The sequence below is a fragment of the Halichoerus grypus genome, chromosome 5, assembly GCF_964656455.1.
Source record: "Halichoerus grypus chromosome 5, mHalGry1.hap1.1, whole genome shotgun sequence".
Lineage (NCBI taxonomy): Eukaryota > Metazoa > Chordata > Mammalia > Carnivora > Phocidae > Halichoerus > Halichoerus grypus.
In genome coordinates, this window is record NC_135716.1 from 88,206,491 (window position 1) to 88,231,556 (window position 25,066).

General features: G+C 42.5%; 1 protein-coding gene across 1 annotated transcript in view; it reads left to right on the forward strand.

The window, feature by feature from the left end:
• Window positions 1–23,094: 23,094 nt before the first annotated feature.
• The window catches only part of NOTCH2 (notch receptor 2), a 169,926-nt gene continuing 167,954 nt past the window's right edge, over window positions 23,095–25,066 (forward strand). Inside the window, exon 1 of the mRNA XM_036090102.2 lies at window positions 23,095–23,391. Coding sequence (XP_035945995.2) covers window positions 23,319–23,391 — 73 coding nt within the window. The 5' untranslated portion in view covers window positions 23,095–23,318. The remainder of the gene's footprint in view (window positions 23,392–25,066) is intronic.

The following is a 25,066-nucleotide window of genomic DNA, read 5'->3' on the forward strand; positions in this document are numbered from 1 at the left end:
CGAAATTTGCTATGAATTTTAGAACTTTCTGTTGCGTCATAGTGACCCGGCCAGAAGACTTTTTGATTCTTAAAGATTATTAATTTTATGTCCCCAAATATATTTCATATGCAGCTCAACAAATGAAAATTAGATGCTCTTAATGGGTTTAGGGGTAAATGAGCCAATGAGAATAAGCCCCTTTTAATTTATATTTATTTATTTATCTATTTATTTTTATTATGTTATGTTAGTCCATATAGCACATCATTAGTTTTTGATGTAGTGATCCATGATTCATTATTTGCGTGTAACACCCAGTGCTCATTACAACATGTGCCCTCCTTAATACCCATCACTGGGCTAACCCAACCCCCCCCACCCCCCTCTCCTCTGAAGCCCTCAGATTGTTTCCCAGAGTCTCTCATGTTTTGTCTCACCCTCTGATTTCCCCCCTTCAGTTTTCCCTTCCTTCCCATAATGTCCCCCATGCTATTCCTTATGTTCCACATATGAGTGAAACTATATGATAATTGTATTTCTCTGATTGACTTATTTCACTTAGCATAATCCCCTCTAGTTCCAACCATGTCGATGCAAATGGTGGGTATCCATCCTTTCTGATGGCTGAGTAATATTCCATTGTATATATGGACCACATCTTCTTTATCCATTCATCTGTTGAAGGGCATCTTGGCTCTTTTCACATTTGGCAATTATGGACATTGCTGCTATGAACATTGGGGTGCATGTGGCCCTTCTTTTCACTACATCTGTGTCTTTGGGGTAAATACCCAGTAGTGCAATTGCTGGGTCACAGGGTAGTTCTACTTTTAACTTTTTGAGGAACCTCCATACTGTTTTCCAGAGTGGCTGCACCAGCTTGCATTCCCACCAACAGTGTAGTAGGGTTCCCCTCTCTCCGCATCCTCGCCAACATCTGTCGTTTCCTGACTTGTTAATTTTTGCTATTCTAACTGGTGTAAGGTGGTATCTCAATGTGGTTTTGATTTGAATTTCCCTGATGGAATAAGCCCCTTTTTAAATGACAGCTTCAGAGAGATGGACCAGTCAGGGACAGGTGGGCTGAGGGGGGCAGAAAGGAGCACTTCAGAAGGCTGAGTCTAGAGGTGGAATTGCTACACTACACATCTTGTTTGTTTAGATGAGATCCTGAGACCCCAATCCACCTTGTTAGCTTATTCTCTAAGAACAAGCCAAGCAACTGAAAACAGAGTCTATGCTTAGCTAAGTCAAAGCCCCCGGGGTTACTGGCGTCACAGGCTTCACCCGCCCACCTGAGCATGAGAGTGTCTGTGAGAGAAGAAGGGAAGGGTGGTGCTACCACTTTGTGTCCACCAAACTCATAAACACGCCTCTTTTCCTCTTCTAAAGGCTTGTTATAAAGGAGGTGCACCTCAGCTGAAGCATCTGTGGCTTCACATTACTGCGGCTGGTTTACAAGCCGCTCTATAAAATAATGCCCTGGCACAGATTTATCAGCTATGTTTTACAGTAGAAAGAAACTCAGGGACATTGCTTATTATGAGAATATGGTCAAAGTGAGAGTTTTTTTTTCTGTTTATGAATAGATAGTGTATTAAGAAATTGGATAATTTATGTATTTGAGCCTAATTCTAGATAGTACATTATTTCTTAGCAATAAGCTAGTAAGACATTAAACTTTAAAATTAAAAAACAAAATCTCTAATAAATTAAATTTAAATAATTATATTCCAATATCAAAGGTGGAGAATTCCAAAGATCAAGGTAGGGGAATACATTAAGGAAATTTGTTTGTTTGTTTGTTTTTTTAAAGATTTTATTTATTTATTCATAAGAGACAGAGAAAGAGAGAGAGAGAGAGGCAGGCTCCCCGCTGAGCAGGGAGCCCGATGCGGGACTCGATTCCAGGACCCTGGGATCATGACCTGAGCCAAAGGCAGACGCTTAACCATCTGAGCCACCCAGGCACCCAAGGAAATTTGTTTTTTAATTAAAAAAAAAAAAACAAAACCTTCTGGGTAAATGATAGTAAAATTATATCAGCAAAAAAAAAATATTTTATAAGAGAGTTGAAGGCTATAGTCTCATCAAGATAAAGATCAAAGAATATGAAGACTAAAAGAAGCGCTTCTTTGTGCTTTGTTGTTGTTTGTTTTTTCGTCAATAGAAATTGACTCTGTTGCTAGGATCCTGAATTTTAAATTATGGAAATCAGTATTACACTGATGAATCAGAAAAGTCAGAGCATATTCTACTAAGTCAAAGAGATACAAAAATTATGAAAGGGACATGGAGAGTCTGATAGAGCTCTATGTATTCTGCTGGGCTGATAAATAGAGAACTAACTAATTTAAGGTAGATAAAACCACTGGGTTACCCTCAAGCTTTTAATGTTTTCAAAATGTATTTATCTTATCACTTAAAGGCTTACAGTAATAATAATTTAAGTCCTGATTCTTTTCCTTAAAAAAGGAATATACATTTGAGGACACAATTCTGTCCCTCTACAACAGGAAGAACCTACACTTTTACCGTGTGAACAATTTAACCGGAATTATTGCCCACTGTTCAGAGAGTGGTTTATATAACCTTTGACTCAACTTGTGCTTCATGGTGCACTAAGTTCTCGACACTCACCTTTATAAACTGGAGACAGATTTGTTATTTGTATTGCCAAATATTGACTGCAAACCTAAAAAAAAGGAACCTCCCTTATAGCATTACAGAATATTAGAGCAAAAGAGAACTGAAAGATGATCTTGAGTAAGCCACCATTTTATGGATGAGGAAACTGAAGCACACAGTGACTTGCTGATGTCTCATTGAGCCTGACCCAGAGCTCAGGTCCCTTGACTCTCAGACCCACGCTGCACCACCAACACCATGTGGCCTCTCTTGCATTGCTTGGCGAGTGAGTGCGTTTGGCACTGGGAAGATAAAAATGAAAGAGACGTAGTACTTGACATCAAGGAGCTCAAATCTAATAGGAAAAGAAAAGCATTATGTTGCACTCTATACAATATTGCACTCTGTTGCTGGAATGATCTTTCTAAAAATACGAATTGGAACATTTTGTCTGTCCCTGCAGTTGCTCCTCTTTGCCTGTAAGGAAAATCCTCTTCCTTGTTCTCCAGTCTCCTGTCTAAGTGAATCTATGCTGATGCCCAAGATCAGCCATAGAGGACCAATTGCTTTTCCCTAAACAGCACGTGCTGTTTTGTCCTGCCAGGCCTTTGCTCATGCTGTCCTCTGCCTGCAAAGCCCTCCTCTCATCATCCTCTAGGAGGGTTGTCTCCTTTATTTATTATTATTATTTATTATTATTATTATTATTATTATTATTGTGGGCAGCAAAGCAAAGTTTATTGAGTGATAGTTTATTGAGCAATAGTACAAAGCTCCCAAAAAGGGAGGGGACCTGAGAGGGTTGGCCGGGTTGTCTCCTCTATAACATATTTCCTTAGGCTACTCTCCTCCAATCTCTAATCTCACAATTAGAATTGCCATTCCTGTCTTTGGTTATTGTCCACTGTGTGCTGCCTATACTTCTCTTACAGCACCTGTACTATTTGTAACATTGACTTCTTAAAAATAAATAATATATTTGCTATTTTCACTTATGTCTTTCTCTACTAGTTGAAGGCAAGCTCTTTGATGGTATGACCATTTTCCTTGTGCCTTTATAACATAGCCCAGCATCTGGCTCATAAAAACTCCACTAAAGGAACTGGCCATAGAGGGCCTTGCAACGTACTATGGCAATGCAATGGAAGGTGCAGCAGCCCGTGCTTGGAGGAGTTGTCCCAGGAGAGAAAGCACAGGTGCCAAGTCTTAGATGATCCAGTACCCCATCAAGGCAGAGGGCAGGGGTTGGTTCATACCTGGTGGCAAGAATAGAACGCACAAAGGTACAGAGGCCTGAGAAATGGTGGAAAAGGTGGCACATTTGATATATGGTGATTTGTTCATTGTTAAACTATAATAGTCAACAAAGTCAGTCAAGGCCTGTGTGTGAAAGTCCTGGTAATCCATTTAAAGAAAGGAATTTTTATTGTATTACAAGGAGCTAGAGAAGGAAGATCCATGAACGTCAATATTCCAGAGTATGAATGATTGGATTTGCTTGTCAAGAGAAAGGGCAATGCAGCAGCTGAGTAGAGGTTGCTCTAGAAAGGGTGGGACTGGCATCTTTGAGTCCAGGTACGACATTGTTGATCTGGGGGTTTGGAGAACTGAGAATGGTCCTGGTGAGAAGTGAGAGGGCCTGAAGCAAAGCAGTCAAGGTGGAGACAAAGAGAATGATTGGGCAAGCACAGCAGTGTTGGAAGAGTGAGTGGTGACTGGTTGAAGATGAAGAATGAGGGAAAGGGGAGAGTCAAGGATGCTTTCAAGCACTTATCTTGAATGTTTAAATGGATGGCAGTGTTCTGATATGGAATGCAGGAAGAAGACGTTTTTGGAAAATAACATTAAGTTGAGTTCATGACATTTGTGAGATACTTGCATGAAGATGTTGAGAAAGCAGTTGGAATTATGAGTCTTATACTCAGGAAGTCATGAGTATATCTAGTTGATAACTGAGTCCAAAGGAGAGGATGAGATCATCTGGAGATCACGAGAGGGAAGAAGGTCTAGGATGAGGTCCTTAGGAAAGGAGGAGAGGGAGAAGGAGATTTTAAGGACTAAGCTGGAATAGACCAAGAAGTAGGAACAAATCCAGTGTGGAGTCATGGAAGCTGTGGGCAAAGAGAGTTTATTCAAAGGGAATAAAGAATTAATGGTGTCAAAACCAAAGAAAGGATGAGGATACTGAGGATTGAAAAAGAGTCCTTGAAGAGCTGTAATATAAGGCTGTACACATACTCGTTGGTGGCTAGAGGAAGTCCAGCATAAGCCGCATCAAAATTGAGCCAGTGAATCAGAGACAAAAGGCTCCTTCTATTTCCTAGTCTCATCCAGTTCATAAGCCTGAAGTTGACTTAACATAGGATTTATGCTAAATAGCTTCATCTATTTTGGGTTAGTGGAATTGAGGTGGTTGAGCCATCTCCACCAAGAACTTGATAAAGAATTGAAGAGCTTTCACATTTTCTTCTTCATATGTATGAGTTGGGAGTAGATTAAGGAGGTAGCTGATGAAAGAAATAAAAGGAAAACATGAAAAAGAAGAGGAAATAAGTATGTGCCAAACAGTAGTCCCAGAGCTCTTCATTCACCTACCTCCACATACTCTAGGGTCTATTTATGGGAAAACTGTAAGCTAGCATGGCCAATATAGGTTTCAGTGAGCTAGCAAGTAATGCAGTCACCATATAATTTGTTCCAAATTCCTCAAAACTGTTTTACTAAGGGATTTAGTATGTGTGGGGACTTGAAGGGTGGTCTGCAGGTAGTGTTGAAATTGAGAGTACAGAAATCAAAAGGAAGTGCTTAGACATTTTCAGAGCAAAGAAAGAATGCTGTGACATACAAGCGCATCATCAGTGGACTCAGGTCACCAAGCAGGGTTTAGATGAGTTTGGGTGTTGTGGAATTCACACAGGGAATCACATGGGGCATTCATGACCTGTGCACTAGTCATGTGCAGGAAGACCAGGTATCAGACCACAATAGTTGGGAAATGTTTAAGAAACACCCCCCAAAACAAAACAAAACAAAACAAAACAACCCCCCCCTCCCCACAACCCACAGATAGGATGAGAAGCACTGCTTTAGGTCACGACCCTTTTGTAAGACTTCTTATACTTAGCTTGGGACAAGCCAGTTGACAGCTTGAGCACACACCAAAAAATTTAGATATAAAGTCAGAGGAAATTAGAAGTCATTGTAGAAGACGTGAATTAGTGCTAGAAAAGTCCAAAGTTACCTTCTAAAGACCTTCTAGATTGAATGTAGGCTAGTTTATTTTTTAAATTGCTTTGTTCATTATAATATCCCCAAGGTCTGTAACAGTCCCTGGCACATCATGGGCACTAAATAAGTGTCTGTTGAATATTGAATTAGTTGTTCTTACTACTGTACAGAATAAATGACAAAAAGAAAGGCTAGCATTAGAAAATGTGACTAGGAGAATTTAAAGACAGTCTAAATATAGGTTGATGGGACTAATCAGCCTACTGGACACAGGAATAAAGAAAACATGAATCTAAGAAATATTGAGAGGATACTGCAGTTTTTCCCATCTCAGTAGGCAGCCTGGCTATCCACTAGGCCCAATTCAAAAATCTAGGGTTATCCTTGACTCTTCCCTTGGTCTTTGTCCCCAGTATTCTGTCACTCTCTGAGTCTTAAATATCTCTTTATTCTGACTTCTCTTATTCACACTGCTTTAGTCCAAATTGTGGCACTTTTCCCAAGATGTTTGCAATAGCTTTCTAAATAGTCACCCTGCCCCAGGCTCTTCCCCATTCACCCTTTCTTTCAAAATTGAAAATCTGGTGTTTTTACGTTTTTGTTTAATACCCTCGAATGTCTCCTGATTTACCTTCTAAGCATAAGCAACGCTTCGGCTCCATGGTAGAGTAGCACCTTACAAGGCCCTGTATCATCTGGCACCTGTGTCAAACTGCAGCCTTGTCTTCTGCTCCTTGAACCTGAGCAACACTAAACTACTTGTAACTCCTGCCCCAAGGGTGTGCCATGCTAGTTTGTGCCTCTGTGCCTTTGCTTCTGCCATTCCTTTTGCCTGGGACGCTCTCCACCCCTACACCCTGCCTGCTGCCCCATCTGTGACAGTTTCCTTTTACTGTTGTAACAAATTACCACAAACTTAGTCGCTTAAAAATGACACAAACTTATTATCTTACTCTTCTGGAAATCAGAAGTCTGAAATGAGTATTCTGAGGCTAAAACCAAGGTGTTGGCAGAGCTGTATACCTTCTGGAGGTTCTAGGAAAGAATCTGTTCTTTGCTTTCTCTAGCTTCTCGAGGTTTCCCATATTTTTTGGCTGATGGCCATGTCAGTCCAACCCCTGCTCCCGTTGTCACATCTCCTCTGCCTCAGACACTCCTGTTTCCCTTTTATATAAAGACGCTTATAATTACTTCGATTTTACCTGGATAATCTGTAATCTTTCCATCTTCCCTGAAAATTTTAAAAATATTTTATTTATTTATTTGAGAGAGAGCATGAAAGAGAGAGTACAAGCAGAGGGGAGGGGCAGAAGGAGAGGGAGAAGCAGACCCCCCACTGAGCAGGGAGCCCAATGCGGGGCTGGATCCCAGGACCCCAGGGTCAAGACCTGAGCCAAAGGCAGACGCTTGACTGACTGAGCCACCCAGGCGCCCCTCATCTTCCCTGAATTTAATCACATCTGCAAAGTCCCTGTCACTAAGTAAGGTAACATAGTAATAGGTTTAGGATGCGGGCATCTTTGGAGAGCCATTATTCTGCCTACCATACCATAAACCTCTAGTTCATTTCTTAAAGCTCAGCTCAGATATCACTTTTTTTTCTGAAGCATCCTCTGCTAATCCTTCCACTCAGAGCCAGTCACTGTCTATTTTGTGTCCTATACATGCTGCAATCACTGCACGGATTGGCTTGTATTGCATATATTAATTTTTTGAACATGTCTATCTTTCTACTATACTTTGAGTTCTTGAGGGAGCAGCTTATTTATCTTTGTATCGCCAGCACCTAGCACAGTGCATGACATATAGTAAATATGAGCTATGTTTATTTAAAAAAAAAAAATGAATGTACAGGGACACCTGCGTGGCTCAGTCGTTAAGCGTCTGCTTTCAGCTCAGGTCATGATCCTGGGGTCCTGGGATCGAGCCCTGAGTTGGGCTCCCTGCTCCACAGGGAACCTGCTTCTCCCTCTGCATGCTGCTCTGCCTGCTTGTGCTCTCTCTCTCTCTGTGCTTTTTTAAAAAACGAATGTGCTAGGCATTGTGATGACCTGCCCCTAATTCCCCTCAAGTCGCATGGACTTCCTAACCCTCTTGATCATGCCATTCCTTTCCCATCCTCATCTATCTGCAATGCTCTTCTTTCAACTTTTCTGTTTTATGAATCCTTATTCATTCTTCAAGGCACAAATTAAAAAACAAAAAAAAAAATTTCCTCTGTGACGCTCTTTGTGATCTCTTCAAGACGGAATTAATCACCTCCTCATTGGGCTGCTTAAATATTTTGTAAATATCTGTATTTCATATCTCACATTGTGTTTCACTTGGAGATATATATACACACACACACACACACACACACACATCTGTTCCTCCACAAGAGTACGCAAGGACCATATCTTGTTTATACCAGTGCTAGGCACATAACAAGGGCTCAAATGTTTATTAACTTAAATTGAACATGTGAACAAATGAGCATGGAGGGGATGGGCATGGAAGGCAATAGAAACGAACCAAAGATAAAGGATGCCCTTGAGTAAAGGAAAGGAGGGAGGAGGAGACTGAGAAGACACTTGTAAAGCATGTTCAGAAGACTCAAGGAAGCAGAGTGTGATGAAGACCAGAGTCAGAATGACTGACCTCTAATTAAAGAGGAGAGTGTGAGCAACAGTACCAAATGCCACCGAAATGCTGACCTGGGAAATCAATGAGAAAGGTTGTTGGACTTGACCTTTAAGAGATCCTAAGGGCTTTAGGAAGCACAGCTTTGAGAGTGCTCAGTCAGGGCCCTGGATCTGCTCCCGCTTTTAGGTCAGGAGAGGAAGGCTTTCCAGAAGATAGATGACTTAAGGAAAAGGAAAATCAGACTTTTTATCCAATCACCCTGATGAATGCCTGAGGACATAAACCCCATAGCACAGTTCCAGGTCAGGTTGAAAGGCTTGGTTCTTTCATCTGATACAGAGGGATCAAAGTACTGGGAGATGTGGGTGGTTCTCAAGGAATACAGGGACCAACTCGACATGTTCCCCTATGATAACCAGAGATTTTCATCAATGGGGCACATTCAGCTTGGCAGTCTAAGGACACTTTAGAATTAAAGGCAAATGTCTAATCTGGCTACAGACTGAGAGGAATTTCCCTTCCATGGAACTTTTCTGGATATTGGGATTTCTCTCTATGAGGCATTCTCTGACCCAGTGGACCAATATTCTCCTGCTTCTGCCTGCCTTGAACCATGTTCTCCAGTTTTCCACCAAAACTGCCTTTTCCAACCAATGTCCTATTTGGCTAAACTTTATGGCCAGCTGTCTGTCCTGACCCGTGCTAAGCTTAATCTAGACACACTCTTATGCCTGCCATCTTCCTGGGTTTTCTTCCCAAATTGATTTCATCTAGCATTTAGTTCTGTGATCTGCTTCTGTTGTATCCTAAAGCAAACTACTCTGGTCTGGCAGGTCGTGCATTCTCAACAGGAGTAAGAATGGTTTTTAGGGGATGAAAAACAACTTAACTTTTTAATGTATAAAGTACAGATATAAACACAGAACATCAACTGATAAAACAATATGTCTGTGGTATTAGAGTGTCATGTGGCAGAGCAATTAAAAAATGTCTGAAAAATCTCCTTAGGAGGGCAGTCATGAAAAAAAAAAAGGTTCAGAAACACCATGTCAGGTAATGAACTTGAAATTCCAGCTACAAGAGGAACAAGCAGTGTGGATAGTGAGGAAAGAGAGACAGTCAAGGTTGATTACCTGACTGAGTAGATCTTGGGGAAGATTCCAACCTAGCAAACAAATTTTGAACACTTATTATGTGCCCTGAGCTATGTGAAACCCTTTCACATTTGTTAGCCGAAAGCTTCTCCTTATTTGAGTCTCAATGTACCTGTTTCTTGCAGGAACAACAACATTTTCCATTGAGACAGTAGCCCACCTACCTCCTCTCTGCTTCAGCACCTTTTATGCTAATCACACACTTGGAGGTAACTCCTCATTCACATTTTGCAACATAAGAAAATGAAAAACACAGTCCAACTTGTGTTTGTAGAAGCTCCTTTCATGGCAGCCTTTCAACAGGTTGGGCAATTTAAAAGATGCAATTGTAATCATGACTAACTCATTAAGATGCTTGAGGGAAATCTGAACATCCTTAACCTACTTTTGAAAAGAGAGGCAAGGAAAATACAGGATTGGGAATAATCCAAGGAAAACAATTTCAAGTCTTTGAACAATAGACAGACTCTAAAACGTCCTTAGCTGGGCTTGAGGTAGGCTAGGACATAAAACAAAATGTTGCTCAAAGGAAGCCCAGCAATCATTTGTGTCTACTTGCTCTCCTAGAGTATGACATTTATTTGGTTGATTGTTTTGACTTTTAAAATACTCTTCTTTGTTCTCTTATAGCATTCATTAAGAATTTATCACCAAGTCTTTGCATTTTATCTTAGTCAGATCGTCTATGCTATGTATTCATCTCCTGCGCTTGTCTCCTAAGCTCTCCTCTCCTGCTTTCCTTCTCTTGTCATGAATGCTGAAGCAGAGATGACACTGTCGGGGTGGAAAGCTGACGGGGGAAGATGGATGAGCCGCAGTGTCCACTTAGAATCTAGCGCCAACTCTTGGCAGCTTATCTGTGGTAAATCTTGTTTTCAGCTTCTTGTTGACTTTATCACCCACTTTGTGTGCTTAGCTCTCTGATGGATGTTATCATCAGCTCTGTTTATTCACAATGCCAAGAGCACCAGTTGAACAGGGAAATATTCAGGAAAACCTACTCTTTAAGTGTCAAGTTGACCAGAAAAAAGAAACATCATTGTTTTATTGAATTTGGCATTGTTTTATAAATAAACAATCATTTATATTTTGTCAAACTAGTTGTGCCTGTAGGTCTTATTCCTCCTTTTTGGTCATACTTTGTGCTCCAGCAAGAAAATAAGAAGGGAAGATTTTTAAAACACTGCTTCGAGTGGGAGTCTGAACCACAGGTAAATGTGACTTTAGGGGATAGGGAAGAAGCAGGTCTGCTTAGGTGCTCGCAACTGAAAGGGACCATTGACTACAAGGAGAATTGAGACAAGGAACACTGGTGGGTAATTAGACAGGTTTTCCAGATCTGGGTCATTTTCACATCATAGCCTCAATATATTTTTTAAGTTTTGTAAATTCTTAGAACATCAAACATAACCATTTGAACAATTCCTTCAATATAGTAGATATTTGTGGGCTGCCTTGGAAATCAGGACACCCCGAACTTAATCCCTGCTGTGACATTGGCAGACTCTATAACTTACAGTTTTTTCATTTATCCAAGATGGCATAAATAATGGAAAACATAGAGACTTTGGAATTATTACAATATGGATTCATCTGCTTCTGCCACTTATTCATCCTATCCCTACCACTTATTAGCTTGTCGACCTTGGATAAATTGTTTAACTTCTTTGAGCCTTAGTATCTTTATTTGCATAGTTTAAGAGAAATTTTTTTTGAGTGTAGTTGACACACTATGTTACATCTTTATTTGTTAAGTGGAGATAAAGCATCTACCTTGAAGGAAGGTTGTGAGGATCTAATGGGATCATGTATGCAAAACACCTAGCACATACAAATCACCGAAAAATGGCTACTGTCATAGGGATATCTGCACTCAGATATGGGAAAAGGCTAGGTGACAGAAATCCTGAGGGTTCTGAGCTCATTAGCTGCTAGATGCAGCTAGCATGAATCTAGCGCCATGATGGTATCATTAGAGAATGAGGAGAATGCAAGCTGCTCACATAGAAATCCAGGCCTGTTTTATTTCTGGTCACCACAGCAATCAGAATGTACAGCAGTAAGGCAGAAAGAGAGGGAGAAAGAGAGAGAGATAGGGAGGAAGGGAGAGGGAGAGCAAGAGCAAGAGAAGCATGGAAAGGATCTGTTCTTCCCAAAGGCAGAGAATCTCCAGCATTCCTTTAGCAGTAGGACAGGAATAAAAGTTAAATAGTTGCCTGCTGGTGGTATGTTCACCAAGCCAAGCAACCAAAGTGTTTCCTGCTCAGTCTCCACAGATGTTGATCCTTAGCTCTGGATAAGTCCCTTGGAGAGTATTTTGCTGAAAGCAAGAAAGGCAGCTGCATAACTGCCCAGTCCATGGAGCTGACAAACTGGTGTGTCATCAAAGAAAGAGAGTCATGCGAAATAAAAGCCTGTGGTTCAACCTCTCAGTCAGAGAGTCAGATGGCTGTGAGGTAGCACGTTTGACTCTTGCTCATTACCAAAGTTTGTCTTTATGTCCTCCTCCTCTTTGCCTGCCTACCCTATTGCTAGGTTCCATTGCCTACCTAAATTACTGCTTATTTATTGAGTGTGTCCTATGTACTCAACCTTCATTCAACACATCTATATTGAATGTCTTGTATGAGCATAACAAAAATAATAAATAGACCACACACTCAAGAAGGTCCCAATACCACAATTATATGTTCAACTAATTGTTAAATGGTGTGTGTAATATGTAGAAACCAATGGTAGAGGGACTCAGGGAAAGGCATAACAAATCTGAAGAAGGCTTCACAGAGGAGATGACATTTGAGCTAGGATTCCACAGATCAAGGGGAAGGTGGGGTGGAGGAGAGAAGGGAGGAAGGGCATGCCAGGCAAAGGAAAGTGCTTGTGTAGTGCTGAAGAGCACATGAGCCCACAGCATGTCTGGGGACTGGACTATAGTCTGATGTTCTTGGAACATAGGCTGTGCAACACTGGGGCAGGGAGAGGAGGTAAATGTGGCCAGAATGCCAGGACTTTTCTGTGTCAGCCTATGGAGTTTGGTGCTAACTACAGGGAATGGGAGCCACTGGTGGGTTTTAAGTACAGAATGATAGGATTATATTTATATTTTGGTTAGTCCTGTGGGCTGCAGGATAGTGAATGTACAAAGGAAGGTGAGACTGAAAGCTGGGAGATCAGTTGAGAAAATCATTAATTGCATCAAATGCCGAAAATGGTCAAAGAAGATGAAGACTGAGAAGGAGTTCATTGCATTCAGCAGTTGAAGGTCTTTGGTGACACCTAAAAGTAATTTCACTAGAATAATTTAAGCAGAAGCTAAGTTGCTAAGCCAGTGGTTCTCAAACTATTGTCTCCAGACCAAAGGCATCAGCATCACCTGGGAACTTGCTAGAAATGCAAACTACCCAGCCCAGCCTCATCCCATACCCCACCACAAAACTCTGGGAGTGGAGTATCCCCTGGATGATTCTGATGCACGCCAAAGTTTGAGAACTACTGGCCTGAACAAGTCTTTCTCCATCTCTTCTTTAAGCAGTCCTTATCAGGAACCAGTTCTTCCAAAACTGAGCTGATGCCCTAAACACTCATCAATATCATGGTCTCCCAGCTCTGTGAGTAAGTTGTCCCCTCTGTCAGTTGTATGCTCTTCCAACTCTCTCTCTGTATGTTTACATATATAGTCTCTACCTGGCAATATTGAACTCATTGTTCAAGGCCTAACTCAAAGGCCACCTCCCTAGGAAGTCTTTCTAATTTCCTCCAGGCAGCCCTTCTATGGATATTTTTGCACATATTCCTATTATGGCATTTATTTTATTGTGTTGTGTTGTTTGGTTTACTGTCTTCCCCACTAGCTAGAAGCTCCTCAGGAGCAGGGACTGCTTTGTTCATCTCTGTTTCCCCATTGTTTTCGTATAGTAGATTCTCAATAAATGTAGAAACAGAAAGCTGTAATGGGTTGAGGAAGTAAGAGCAGCAAGGGAGAAACTACTCTTTTAAGAGGTTTATGAGTGAAAGGAAAGAGAAATTTGTTTGAGCCTACAATAGAAAGTCATTGTGTGTGTGCACACATGTGTGAATTAAGGCTGGAAAAAACTGTTGGCTGAGAAGATTAAGCCTATAGAGGGGAAGAAATGAATGACTGTGAGAGTGGGGGCAGGTGGATAATGAATAGCAAGATGGCCTTGGAAAAGTCAGAAGGGGATGAAATCAATGGCCAATGCAGAAGGATTAGCATTGGAATTAATGGAAAGACTTTTCTCTGAGATATAAGGGCAGGAAGGAAAGGTGGGAACATAAGAGTTAAGTTGTGAGGTTAAAGGAGAGAGGTTGGGGAGCTCTTTGTTGGTCTGCCAGTATAGAAACGGGGAAGGCTAGGGACAGTTTTACAGGGGAGGGGATATTTGAGCTAGGAGATGTCTTTATTGAAGTGGGAAGTGAGGCCTTTTGCTGCGGAGGAAACAGGGAACAGAAAGAGGGAAAGAGGCCCAAGGAGAGTGGTAAAGGCCTGCACATGCCTTAGAGGTAGGGGGTGGGGTAGTGAGGTAAGAGAGCAGCAGTCGGGGTGGGAGGTATTCTTTGGTGCTGATCCATTATAGCTGCTGCAGGGCCCACCGTTCACTCCACTGTCTTTGGCAATGGAAGCAGTATGGGTGGACTGTCTTCAGGCACTGTCTCTGCAATACAGTGGATGACTCTGGATACAGATCCCAATACCAACACAGAAAGCATTCTAGCTCTACCTATCGTCAGTGCTGGAATATAATGCAGACAATAACAATATTACATAGGACAACTATGGGAAAGATAAGGAAAAAAGTAAGGAAAAGTAAGGAAAAGATTTATGATATATGAATTAGCTGAGAAAGCAGGATACAAACTATATGTATGCCATGATTACAACTCTTTGAAAGGTGCATATGAAGGAACACCTGAATAAAATATACCGAAATGTTATTAGCAATGGTATCATAGGGGATTTTCCTTTAATTTGTAAGTGTATATATTTTTATTATTTTTATATTATATTTTTATATATAAATATATGTTTCTTTTATTTATTATATATATATTTAAATAAAATATGGAAATAAATAGAACTGGTTATTTCCCTACTGCCTTTGCCTTTTATTAGGTATGTTTCGAAGAGAGTATTTCAAAATAAAAAGTTGTAGTGTGGACCCAACCTATAGAATTGTTTGAGCTTCTCTCATCTGGGTGGCAGAGGCAGGGGCATGAAATTCTTGAGTTGTTCCAGGGCCTGAGGCTGGCAAGCAAGAGATTGGGCATCACGCTGTAGGGGGCACAAAGGAGATGTGTGATCAAGCCCTTGTTTCAATAAACTTGGGAAACCAGGCTTACAATAACTGATTAGTGGACAACTTATCCCGTGTGCTCAGGCGAGTAGTCCGAACAATGGGTGGGATTGACTCTCTGAGACAGAGACCTGGGGCAGGCATACATACTTTGCAGAAGTCACTCGTGTGCCACTGGAGGTGATCAGATGGACTTGGGCTGCGCCACTGCTTAACAGCGGTGTGCTCTCGGGCAACTTCTCAGGCTTCACTTTCTGCCTGTGACGTGGGAATCTCGTACCTGTCGGTAAGCTGGTTGGAGCATTACAAACAGTAAAGCAGGCGAAGTGCTTAATATAGTGCCTAACAGACAGCGCTCCGTTAGCGTTTCCTGCCGTTATCATTATTGACGTGATGAATGTTATTATTATCCGTATATATTTATGATAGAGGGAACTGATTTGCACTGGGGGCACTTGTAATTCTCCGGATGGAATTCAGGGAGGTGTCCTCAGGGTGCTTCTGTCTCACCTCTAGAGCAATGCTATGGGTTCACTCCAGGCCTTCAGGAGGGAAGAGGGAAATGTGCAAGGAGGAACTCCATGTTGGTTCTTCTTTTGCTTGTATTTGTGCTACTTCCCCTCTTCTAAACAGGTGCGTAATACTCCAGAGCGTGCTTTCACCTTCCTCTCCCACTCTTCTGTTTTTCTTCTTTTCAACTCTTCCTACTTCCCTTTTCTCCTTAAAACCCCAAGTAGCGGATGAGTGAGGAACTACACTACTTTTTGCATGTTCTGAGTTTGCTTTTTGAAACTTGAAGGCTGTCTGCTAGTTGCAGCACTTGGAGTTTACGTAAGTCAGTCTGTGTTCCTGCTATTCGTTCCTCCGCTTAGAAAGGATCCATGCCCCCAACCGCTGCCTTTAGTAAATACTTTTAAATGATAGTCATCTGTAGACAGGCAAGTCTTCCAGACCATAAAAGATCAATTAAGGAAGCTCTTTTGAGGTAACTATATCTTGCAAAAGAAACCAACAGAGGTGTGAACTATCCACAGGGCCCTTCTAGGCAATGAGGTGTATTTTCCTGGACTCAGATGTAGATCTTAATGTGGGAACCATTCTCTGTCTTGCTAGCATCTGTTCTTTTTTTGCTTAGACGTTTAATAAGTGGGATAAAAGGGAAAAAGTCGAAGATTTGCAAGAAAAATGCTTAGACCTGTGGTCTGAGCAAGAGAGCAGAGCAGTCATATTACATTATTCTTTTTTTTTTAATAAAGATTTTATTTATTTGACAGAGAGAGACACAGCGACAGAGGCAGCACAAGCAGTGGGAGTGGGAGAGGGAGAAGCAGGCTTCCTGCCCAGCAGGGAGCCTGATGCGGGGCTCGATCCCAGGACCCTGGGATCATGACCTGAGCCGAAGGCAGACGCTTAACGACTGAGCCACCCAGGCACCCCCATATTACATTATTCTTAACAAAAATCAGAATGATTAAAAACAAAAACAAGTTAGTATCCAGATCAGGCACAACCACCACTTACCGTCTGAATTCCAATTTTACATTTCTTCCCACATTCATGAGTAATAATGATGTACTTTCAGCTTTGTTGAAAACCCTATCTGTATATTTTACAAGGTCATTACCTTCAGCAACAGATACCTGCTCTGAGCCCAGCAATTACCACCTCTGTCTCTGCACACATTAGCACACATACACACCACTGATTTGTACTTTCCTATAAAATTACTCTTTCCCTTTTTAATTAGAATGTTTCAGAAGCAAACCCTATCGTTAAGGCCATGTACGCTTCTATTATAAATACCTGTTGCCAGCCATTAATTATCTCTGATGAATTACTTTAGAAGATTTTTTAATGCTTACTTTTAAAAGTGAGATTTCTTTTCCTAACTTGTGATGCCCCTCTCTTCATACTTAGTTAACCACTTTGAATTCCACATAATAAGAAAATGTTCCCTTTTCTTCTGCTTCAGGGGACTTAGATGTGATCTGTCCTCAGATAGTATGAAGATTTTTTTTTCATACTTTAAGGTGGAAACTTTCTGTATGCCTGGACCTCACTGCTCAAGAATTTCTTGGCTAATTGTGAGGGAAGAATATAAGAATGTTGGGTAGAGGGGCGCCTGGGTGGCTCAGTTGGTTAAGCGACTGCCTTCGGCTCAGGTCATGATCCTGGAGTCCCTGGATCGAGTCCTGCATCGGGCTCCCTGCTCGGCAGGGAGTCTGCTTCTCCCTCTGACCCTCCTGACCCTCCCCCCTCTCATGTGCTCTCTCTCTCAGTCTCTCTCTCTCAAATAAATAAATAAAAAATCTTTAAAAAAAAAAAAAGAAGAATGTTGGGTAGAAACACCTGAATAGTCTCTGAGAACAAAACACCTTAACATTGCATAAATATCTACAGTTGCACAACCATTTTAGTGACTGGAGCACTGCAAGTCATCCAGTAATATTGTGGTTTGATAATTACACAGTTGTGGATTTATGCTGCTTTTGAACTGGCGAGATGTCCTGGTGCATACAAGCCAATCCTTTTTTGTGTCATTATATATAAAATGTATACATCCATTTAGTAATTGAATTGTAACACCTCGCAGCATAAAATACTTAGAAATTTTTAAGTTAGGTAGTGCTAAAGTGAGCATTCCTGTACTAGCTTTCCTGCTTACCTCATGGATGGCAGAGAATTTTGGATTCCTAGTTAAGACACCATTCACTGTGTAGTACATGCACATGAGGAACAGTTCATTATACAAGAACAATCTTAAATTTTCCTCTTGTTGACATCAATTAAATTGAAATAGTCACATTCCTAAAAGGACAACAATATGTCTAGAAGCCCAAATTATAATTTCTTATATTATTTATACCTTTAATCAGAGCAGAGACAATTAAAGAAGTCTGATTGGCTCCTAATTCTCAGAGCTAGTTTGAATCTTAAGACAAGCTCCTGCCTTCTGGAACTTGTCCTCTGTTTGACTGAACCTGGTGGACCTCTCAGAATGTGGGTCTTTATTGTGCACTTACTCCATGCTCTATGCAAGACAAACAACCAGCTACTGTGGGGTTTACAAACATGAATGAGAGACGGTTCCTGTGTTCACACTGTTTACAGTCCAGTTTGTATAGGCCATCTCAGTTCATTCATATCTTGTAGGCTGGGGAGAGGATGAAATGAAAGCAGCCTTAGAATTAATCACAATGCTCTCTACTTTCCCACAGACCCATGCTTTATCTCTGTTGTAGCTATGTTATTTGTATGTTGGCCTTCCTGAATGCATTATAATCTCCAGAGAACAGGGGCTAGGTCTGATACACGTCTTATCGCCACAGAGTCAAGGATGTGCTTTGCAGAGGGTATGCTCTCCAAGAATGTGTTTAAATCAAAGAATGTATTCACTTGCTTGGGCTTCCTAATTACAATGAGTCAGCTCGTTTTGTACCAATATGGTGGACTTCACCAATATGGTGAAGCTGGTGGACCTCTGTCCAGAGGTGCCCACACTAAAGATTGTCTTGGATGTGCTTCATTACTGTTGCAGGAAGAGACAGTAGAATAAGAAGTCAGAAACAGCAGGAGTTTTGTCTCAGCTCTCATTAATTACTTACTTGACCTTGGGCAAGGCACTTAAACTCTATCTTAGTTTCTTCATCTGTGAAATGGGGGATAATAATGACTGGTTTGGCTGTTTCCCATGACTGCTTTGTGTATCAAATGAGATAATATACTTAAAAGTGTTCTGAAAAGCCTAAAGCACTGCACAAGTATATTATTTTGCAAAGAAATCTTCCTTTTAATTCTTGCTTCCACAAGCACTTTATCACACACCTCCAGGTTCCTGGGTTATGTGGTGAGATGTGTGGAGTAGCTCAACCTAAGCTTGATAATACACCAGAATCTCTTCTTCAGCATCTATAGCATTTAACTGATTCAGCCTAGGATTCTCCAAAAGACCTAGACAGTTATGTATCTCCCTCCAATTCATACAGATATATATGCCACTCATTCAGCATTTATTCAAAACATATATTATGAGCACTTATGTGTACTACTGTGTGAGGAGCTGGGGCAAAATGGACAACATAGGATCTCTGTCTTTGAGGGGTTTATGGGATCTGAGAGAATAGACTTGAGAACAAATAAGTGCCTAATTCTACATTTGTTTTGGGAGACAATTTTACCTGAGTTTTAATTAGTAAAGACATCTCTGTATATTTTTAGTTTTGACTAAAATGAAAACTAGTGCTGGCCCTTATTCATGTTCTTCTACTGCTAATGGTCTTTTGATTTTAATTGGGCCCCAGAGACTGAGGTTCTTTTGTTCATTTATTTCAGATGAAAGCTTGTGGGATCCCATTTTTCTTTGATTCAGTGAAGTTATGAAACTTTAAGAAATAGCAATAGCTAATTAGTTATGGGATCACCTGAATATTTTCCTGCTAATTTTTCATATAAAGTAGGATTTGCTTTGATTAGAGGCACTGTCCTGGGGAAGACCGTTCCCCAGTCCAGTTGAGTAATTGACTGCAGAGTACATTTGGGGCTGACATCTTCAGGCAGATTCTGGCATTTCATGTCCTTGGCTGCTACTCAAGTTTTGAGACACTACCACATGATCCCCTGGCTCCTGACAGGGATTAGGGAACTAGTCACCTAACTGCACACAGTAGAATTTCGGCTTAGCTTTGGGGAGAGCTCAACAGGAGAAAGTATATTTCAGTGCAATTCCATCCTGCTAATCAGTCAGGGTCCTAAAGTAATCAACAGCTGTGGGGCTGCTCTACCTGAACGTAGCTCTCCTCCTTTCAGCTACATTGATCTCTTGCCAGTTTTATCTACTCTACCAAACCTCCTTTACCTTCTCTTGTATTTCCTATATCTGAGAATAGCCCATGATGCTCCAAGATACTGTGGTCATTGCTGATTCCTTGACCTACATTTCCTCTCTCATCTAAGCAATTTCTAGCCTTAGGAGCCAATGTCCATCTTTTCTGCATCCCCGCAGCTCCTGCCCAAGTTCCTATCTTGCCACTTTAGGGGACAGGCTCAGGTCTTTATTGTTTGCCTGCCTCTATACTTGTTCCCTATGTCTGAAAAAGCCTTAGACCTCTAAACATGAGAAATCTCTTCTTTACCTGATTAATCTTTTGGTTCTTCAATTCTTAGTCCAGCTGTTGAGGTCTTCCCGGAAGCCTTCCCTGACCACTCCTAGGCTGGGACAGGATTCATAGTCCATCAGCTGTGAACCCACAACATTCTACCTGTCATACTGGATTTTCATTGTTGGTTAATGGTCTGTCTTTATTCCTCAGCTACTCACATAGGATTTGGCCCATGGTAATATTCACCAAAATGCTACGTGATGGGTCAGACTGACTTGCTCACCTCTCTCAGTCCTTGCCAACTTCAGTTTTTCCCTTGATTTTCAGCTCCTATTTTGTTTTGTTTTGACTACTTTATATGCATAGCTTCCTTCAAAACATGTCTTTAAAAACACCTCTTTGGTCATAAACTTCTCCTACTTTAATTCATAACATCTAATCTTTATCCTCTTGTCCTTGTGGGAATGTGTGCAGTCAGTTTAAAACTACAACAAATCCAGCAAAAGTTATATGTGAACATAATAATTGTTTTTCTTAAAACAGTCACCTTGGGAAACTGCACACCTATTTTAATTAGTCATAGCCCCAGTCATTTCTGGAGCCAATCTTTGGGGATGAGTACCTTCACATTTTTCTGAATATATTTTAATAGTGACAAATCTAGTCTTTGCAGGTGATATTTAAAATTTGTATAGAGCCAAGTTACCATGAACTATATTTAGTGAGTTAAGAGAATGCTCTAACTGGTAACTCTATGGGTCAACAACTAAAAAGTAATGTTATTATCTTTCTCTGAACATATTTGCACAAGGGAAATTCCAAAGCTATTTTGACTAATTATGTTATTTTTGAAAAGAGTTTCTAGCATCCCAAGGTGACTGCTTTCAATAATAGTACTTGCTTATTTATTATAAAATGCTTATTCAAATCCAGTTTGGAACTTCATAAGCCTATAATCATACCAACTTGTACTTGTGTAGTGTTGTTTTACATTCTAGTTCAACATCTATTATGTGATAGACACTGGGAATCAATAAGGCCATGGTCTTTGCCCATTAGGACCTACTAATTAGTTGAGAAGACAGAAATACCAACAGTCCTGTGTAAAAAAGAGATATTTTAATAAGATAAGGAAGCAGGACAGTGGAAAGACTGTCTGTGATGGGGAGGAATTTTTTACAGCATCAGCAAAGCCTTCTCAGGACTGAAGGACTAATGATGATTAGAAAGTTCACTAAGAGAAGGAGGGAAGGGGATGACAAGAGTCCTTCCAAACTAAGGGAACAGAAGGTACAGAGACTGAAACAAGAAGATATGTTTGGGGGAATCTCAAGTCGTTCAATACTGTCATTGTGTAAAGATCACAATGGGGGTGGAGAGGATGAGAGATGGGGCCCAATGAAGTAAAGGCCTTGTGTTTACTGCTTTTAAAAGTTCGGACTTTATCCTGTAAGAGGCAGGGAGAGGTTCTGTGGGTAGGATTTTCCTTCCCAGTAGGACTGTAAACTCTCACATCCAATTAGTCACATAGGTTTGCACGCCCCCTCCCCTGCCCAAGATCGTCTCAGATCCATCTCTTCCTTTCCATTCTGACATTTACCTCATTAGTTCAGGCCTTCATCTCCCCATGCCTGGAGTATTTCACAAACTCCTGACTGGTCCTTGGGTTCCAGTTCACCTTTTGCTCCTGACAATCAATTTTACACAGGATTATCAGAGCAACTTTCCTTTCCATCAAGTCTCACTTCGGTTCAAAAGCCTTCACTGGTTTTCTATGATCTGAGAGATAACTACTCCTCCCCCTTCTCTGCTTGTCCTTCAAGATCTTACCAATCTAGTCCCAACCCCCCCCTTCCCTCCTTGACTCCTGTCCCTGCAAACAGTGCCAGAACTCATCTACTTATTCCCTTATCTGTACCTTTGCTTTTATGGTGGCTGTCCCTTGGAATGTTACAACCACACAAAACTTTTTGCTTGTTCTGTTTTCGGCTGTTTTCTTTTACAAAGAGTAAGCCCACATGTACCCATGCTTGATCATATCCCCCACTCTCCTCCCTGGAAGTAACCACTATTCTGGTTATATTCTATTACTATATATTGTACGGTATGCATCCATAAATAATACATAGTATTGTTTTGAAAAATTTAAACATACGTAAATGATACACTTTATATTTCCTTTTGCCCTGAGCTTTTCACTGTCATTTTATTCTTGAGTTATCCCTATTGAATATATGAATGTAGTCTCTTTAATTGCTGTATTTCATTTCATTTTATAAATATACCATCCATTATTCATGGGTGGGATTTAGGTTGTTTCCAATTGTTGGCTTTTGCAGGGATTCGGGGTGTCATATATGTCAGTTGTTGGCTTTTACAAACAATGTTACAATGAATATCTTTAGCAAAACCTTCCCTGAATCCTGCAGGATTCTCCTCAAAAGGAGCTTGTGCATCCTGCGTCTTTAGTATCATCCCATGTGCTGAGCACACTGATACGCAAAGGCAGTTAAAGAAATATCTGCTAAACGAATGAATGAATGAATGAATGGTGTAGCACAGCCCAGCTGATGGCCATGTTCCTTTTCAATGGGCTTTGGTGCCTGAGCCCCCATTTCCTTCTTTGACAGCGCTGGTCCTTCTCTACCGCATTCCTCCAGCTGGCCCCGGAGTGTGTCTAAGTGTGGGTGTGTGGGGGTGATACCTATCTCACTGGAAGAGGTCTGTCTCTCCCGGCAAGTTCACGATCTCGGCAACCCTAGCGTCTGAAGTTCAGGGTCCTATCACCCAGCTCCTTCAGCAGAGGCCCAGCCCAGCGAGGCAGTCCAGCGGCGACCGAGTTAAGGCGCGTCGAGACCCGACGCGGGTTGGAGAAGGCTGGAGGGGCAGTCGGGGGACTCGTAGTAGATCCCTCCGCGCGCAGCTCGGGCCGGCGCTTCTTCCTGCGGGAAACCCCTGGGTGCCGAAGGCGGCGGGGCCGGGCCGCGGCGACAGGGGGGCGGGGTTTGCGGTGGGAGGAGGCGGCCGAGGCGGAAGGACACACGAGGCTGCTTCGCTGCACAGCCGAGAAAGTTTCAGCCAAACTTCGGGCGGCGGCTGAGGCGGCGGCCCGGGAGCGGCAGACTTGGGGTGCGGGGAGTGGGGGCATTTACGCCTGAGCTTCGGGGCACAGCGCGAGGCCGTGAGCCGCAGAAGCAGGAGGAGGAGGAGAGAGTGGGGGACCCTCTGTGGGGACCCCCTCCTCATGTGGATCTGCGCAGGCGGCGGCGGCGGAGGAGGAGACCGAGAAGATGCCCGCCCTGCGCCCCGCTCCGCTGTGGACGCTGCTGGCGCTCTGGCTGTGCTGCACGGCCCCCGCGCGTGGTGAGTATCCGGTCGAGGGGTGCTGTCCCCTGCGCCGGGGCCCGCGCACTGCCGCCCCGGCCCGGCCGGCCACCTGGGGCGATCATTCTCCCCCCACCCCCTCCGTCCTCCTCTCTGCGAGAAGGCCGGGCTCCGAGTGAGGCCCCTCGGTTCCCCAAAGTTTGGACACCGTCAGGGCCTCCCACCCCGCCCCCGCACTCCCCGCCGCCTCCTGCGCCCCTCGGCGGGTGGCCCCACACACGCCTCCTCGGCTGAAGGGGGGCCGGGCCGCGAGCCTCAGAAACTCGCTTTCCCAGGCACTTGAGTTCGGGGAGTTGGGCTGTTTTGCCCTTTGGTTCCGCGTTTCCTGGGGTCGAGCGAGAGCCGAGTGCCGGCTGCCCGAGACGAACGCTCGCCGGCCGGGGACCGCAGATGGGCCGAGCAAAGGAATGCCAGATTCTGGCGTGGAGGGAGCGGGGGCAGGGCCTCCGAGCCGCTCAACGGCTTATACCTCCACTGCCAGACTTAGCTTTGCCAAAGGGAGGCACACAGTCCGGGTGGGTGGGTTTGGTTTGGATGGGGACAGGGTTTCGTGGTGCGCCTGAGTCCTGACACTCCGAATCCCTGGCCGCGATGAATCCGGCGTGTTTTGCTCGAGTCTTTGAGAGGTGGAGGCAGGAGTAGTAGGGAAACTGGTGTGGCTGCATGCTGAGCCACATGATTTAAAAATCTCAACTGCTGTTATTCTTTCCGAGACGCTGAGCTCGGGCGCTGTTTCAGAGTCTGTGTCCAGCCCCAGGAATGTGGTGTGACGATCACCAACTCCTCCAACCTGGCAGCGGCATTTGCTGCTCTTTTGGCAAGGTTGGGGGTGGGGCAGGGGCGGGTGAGGAAAAGTGGATACGTTAATTCAAAGTGCTTCCTTGGAAAGCCTCTTTATGGTTGGATATTAGCCACAGTCTTTCCGAACACGGTTGGACCAAGGAAGGCGAAATCGAATCACGTCTTATCCATCCCACCCACAGTCTTAGATTCCGAATTTCTTCAGACTGTTTAGTAGAAAAGAGCTTGGGTTTTGGAGCCCTCTGTAATCCTGGGTTCAAATCCAGCTCTGCTGTACTCACCAATCAAATGGGAATGAAATTACCCAGCTAATAGGATTAATTAAGAGAATGTATATTAAACCCATGGCAGTCAAAAGGTATTCAGAAAGTCGTTTCAGGGCAGGGCTGTGTTTTATTTTTTACGAACTCTGCTTGTGCATGTTTGTTAAACTGATAGGGATTTCTTTTCCTAGCCTAATCCGAGGGAAGATTTTACCTTTACCAGAAAAACTAGTACATGAGCTATGTCTTTTTGCAAAGAAAAGGTTAAGAAGATGATGAGCTTCAGAAAAATTTGCTCTTTGTTCATTGTTAACAGATAGTTGGCATGCCAAGAGAACAAGTTTTTTTTTTTTTTTTTTTTTAATCTTTTTATCACAGTGCTGAGTTGTTCAGCACCAACCAGATCCTTCTTGTAAAGCTCAAATTCCATACACCTCTATGACCCTAAGAATTTCAGAAGTGGACCAGGAGACTGTGATGATGAACCAGAAATCATTGTTTCAGAAGCATTTAACAAAACACCATGGCATTTTTGCCTTTCCTTTTTCTTTTGAGTGAAAGCTTGACTGTAAGTGTAGATTTATGATCAA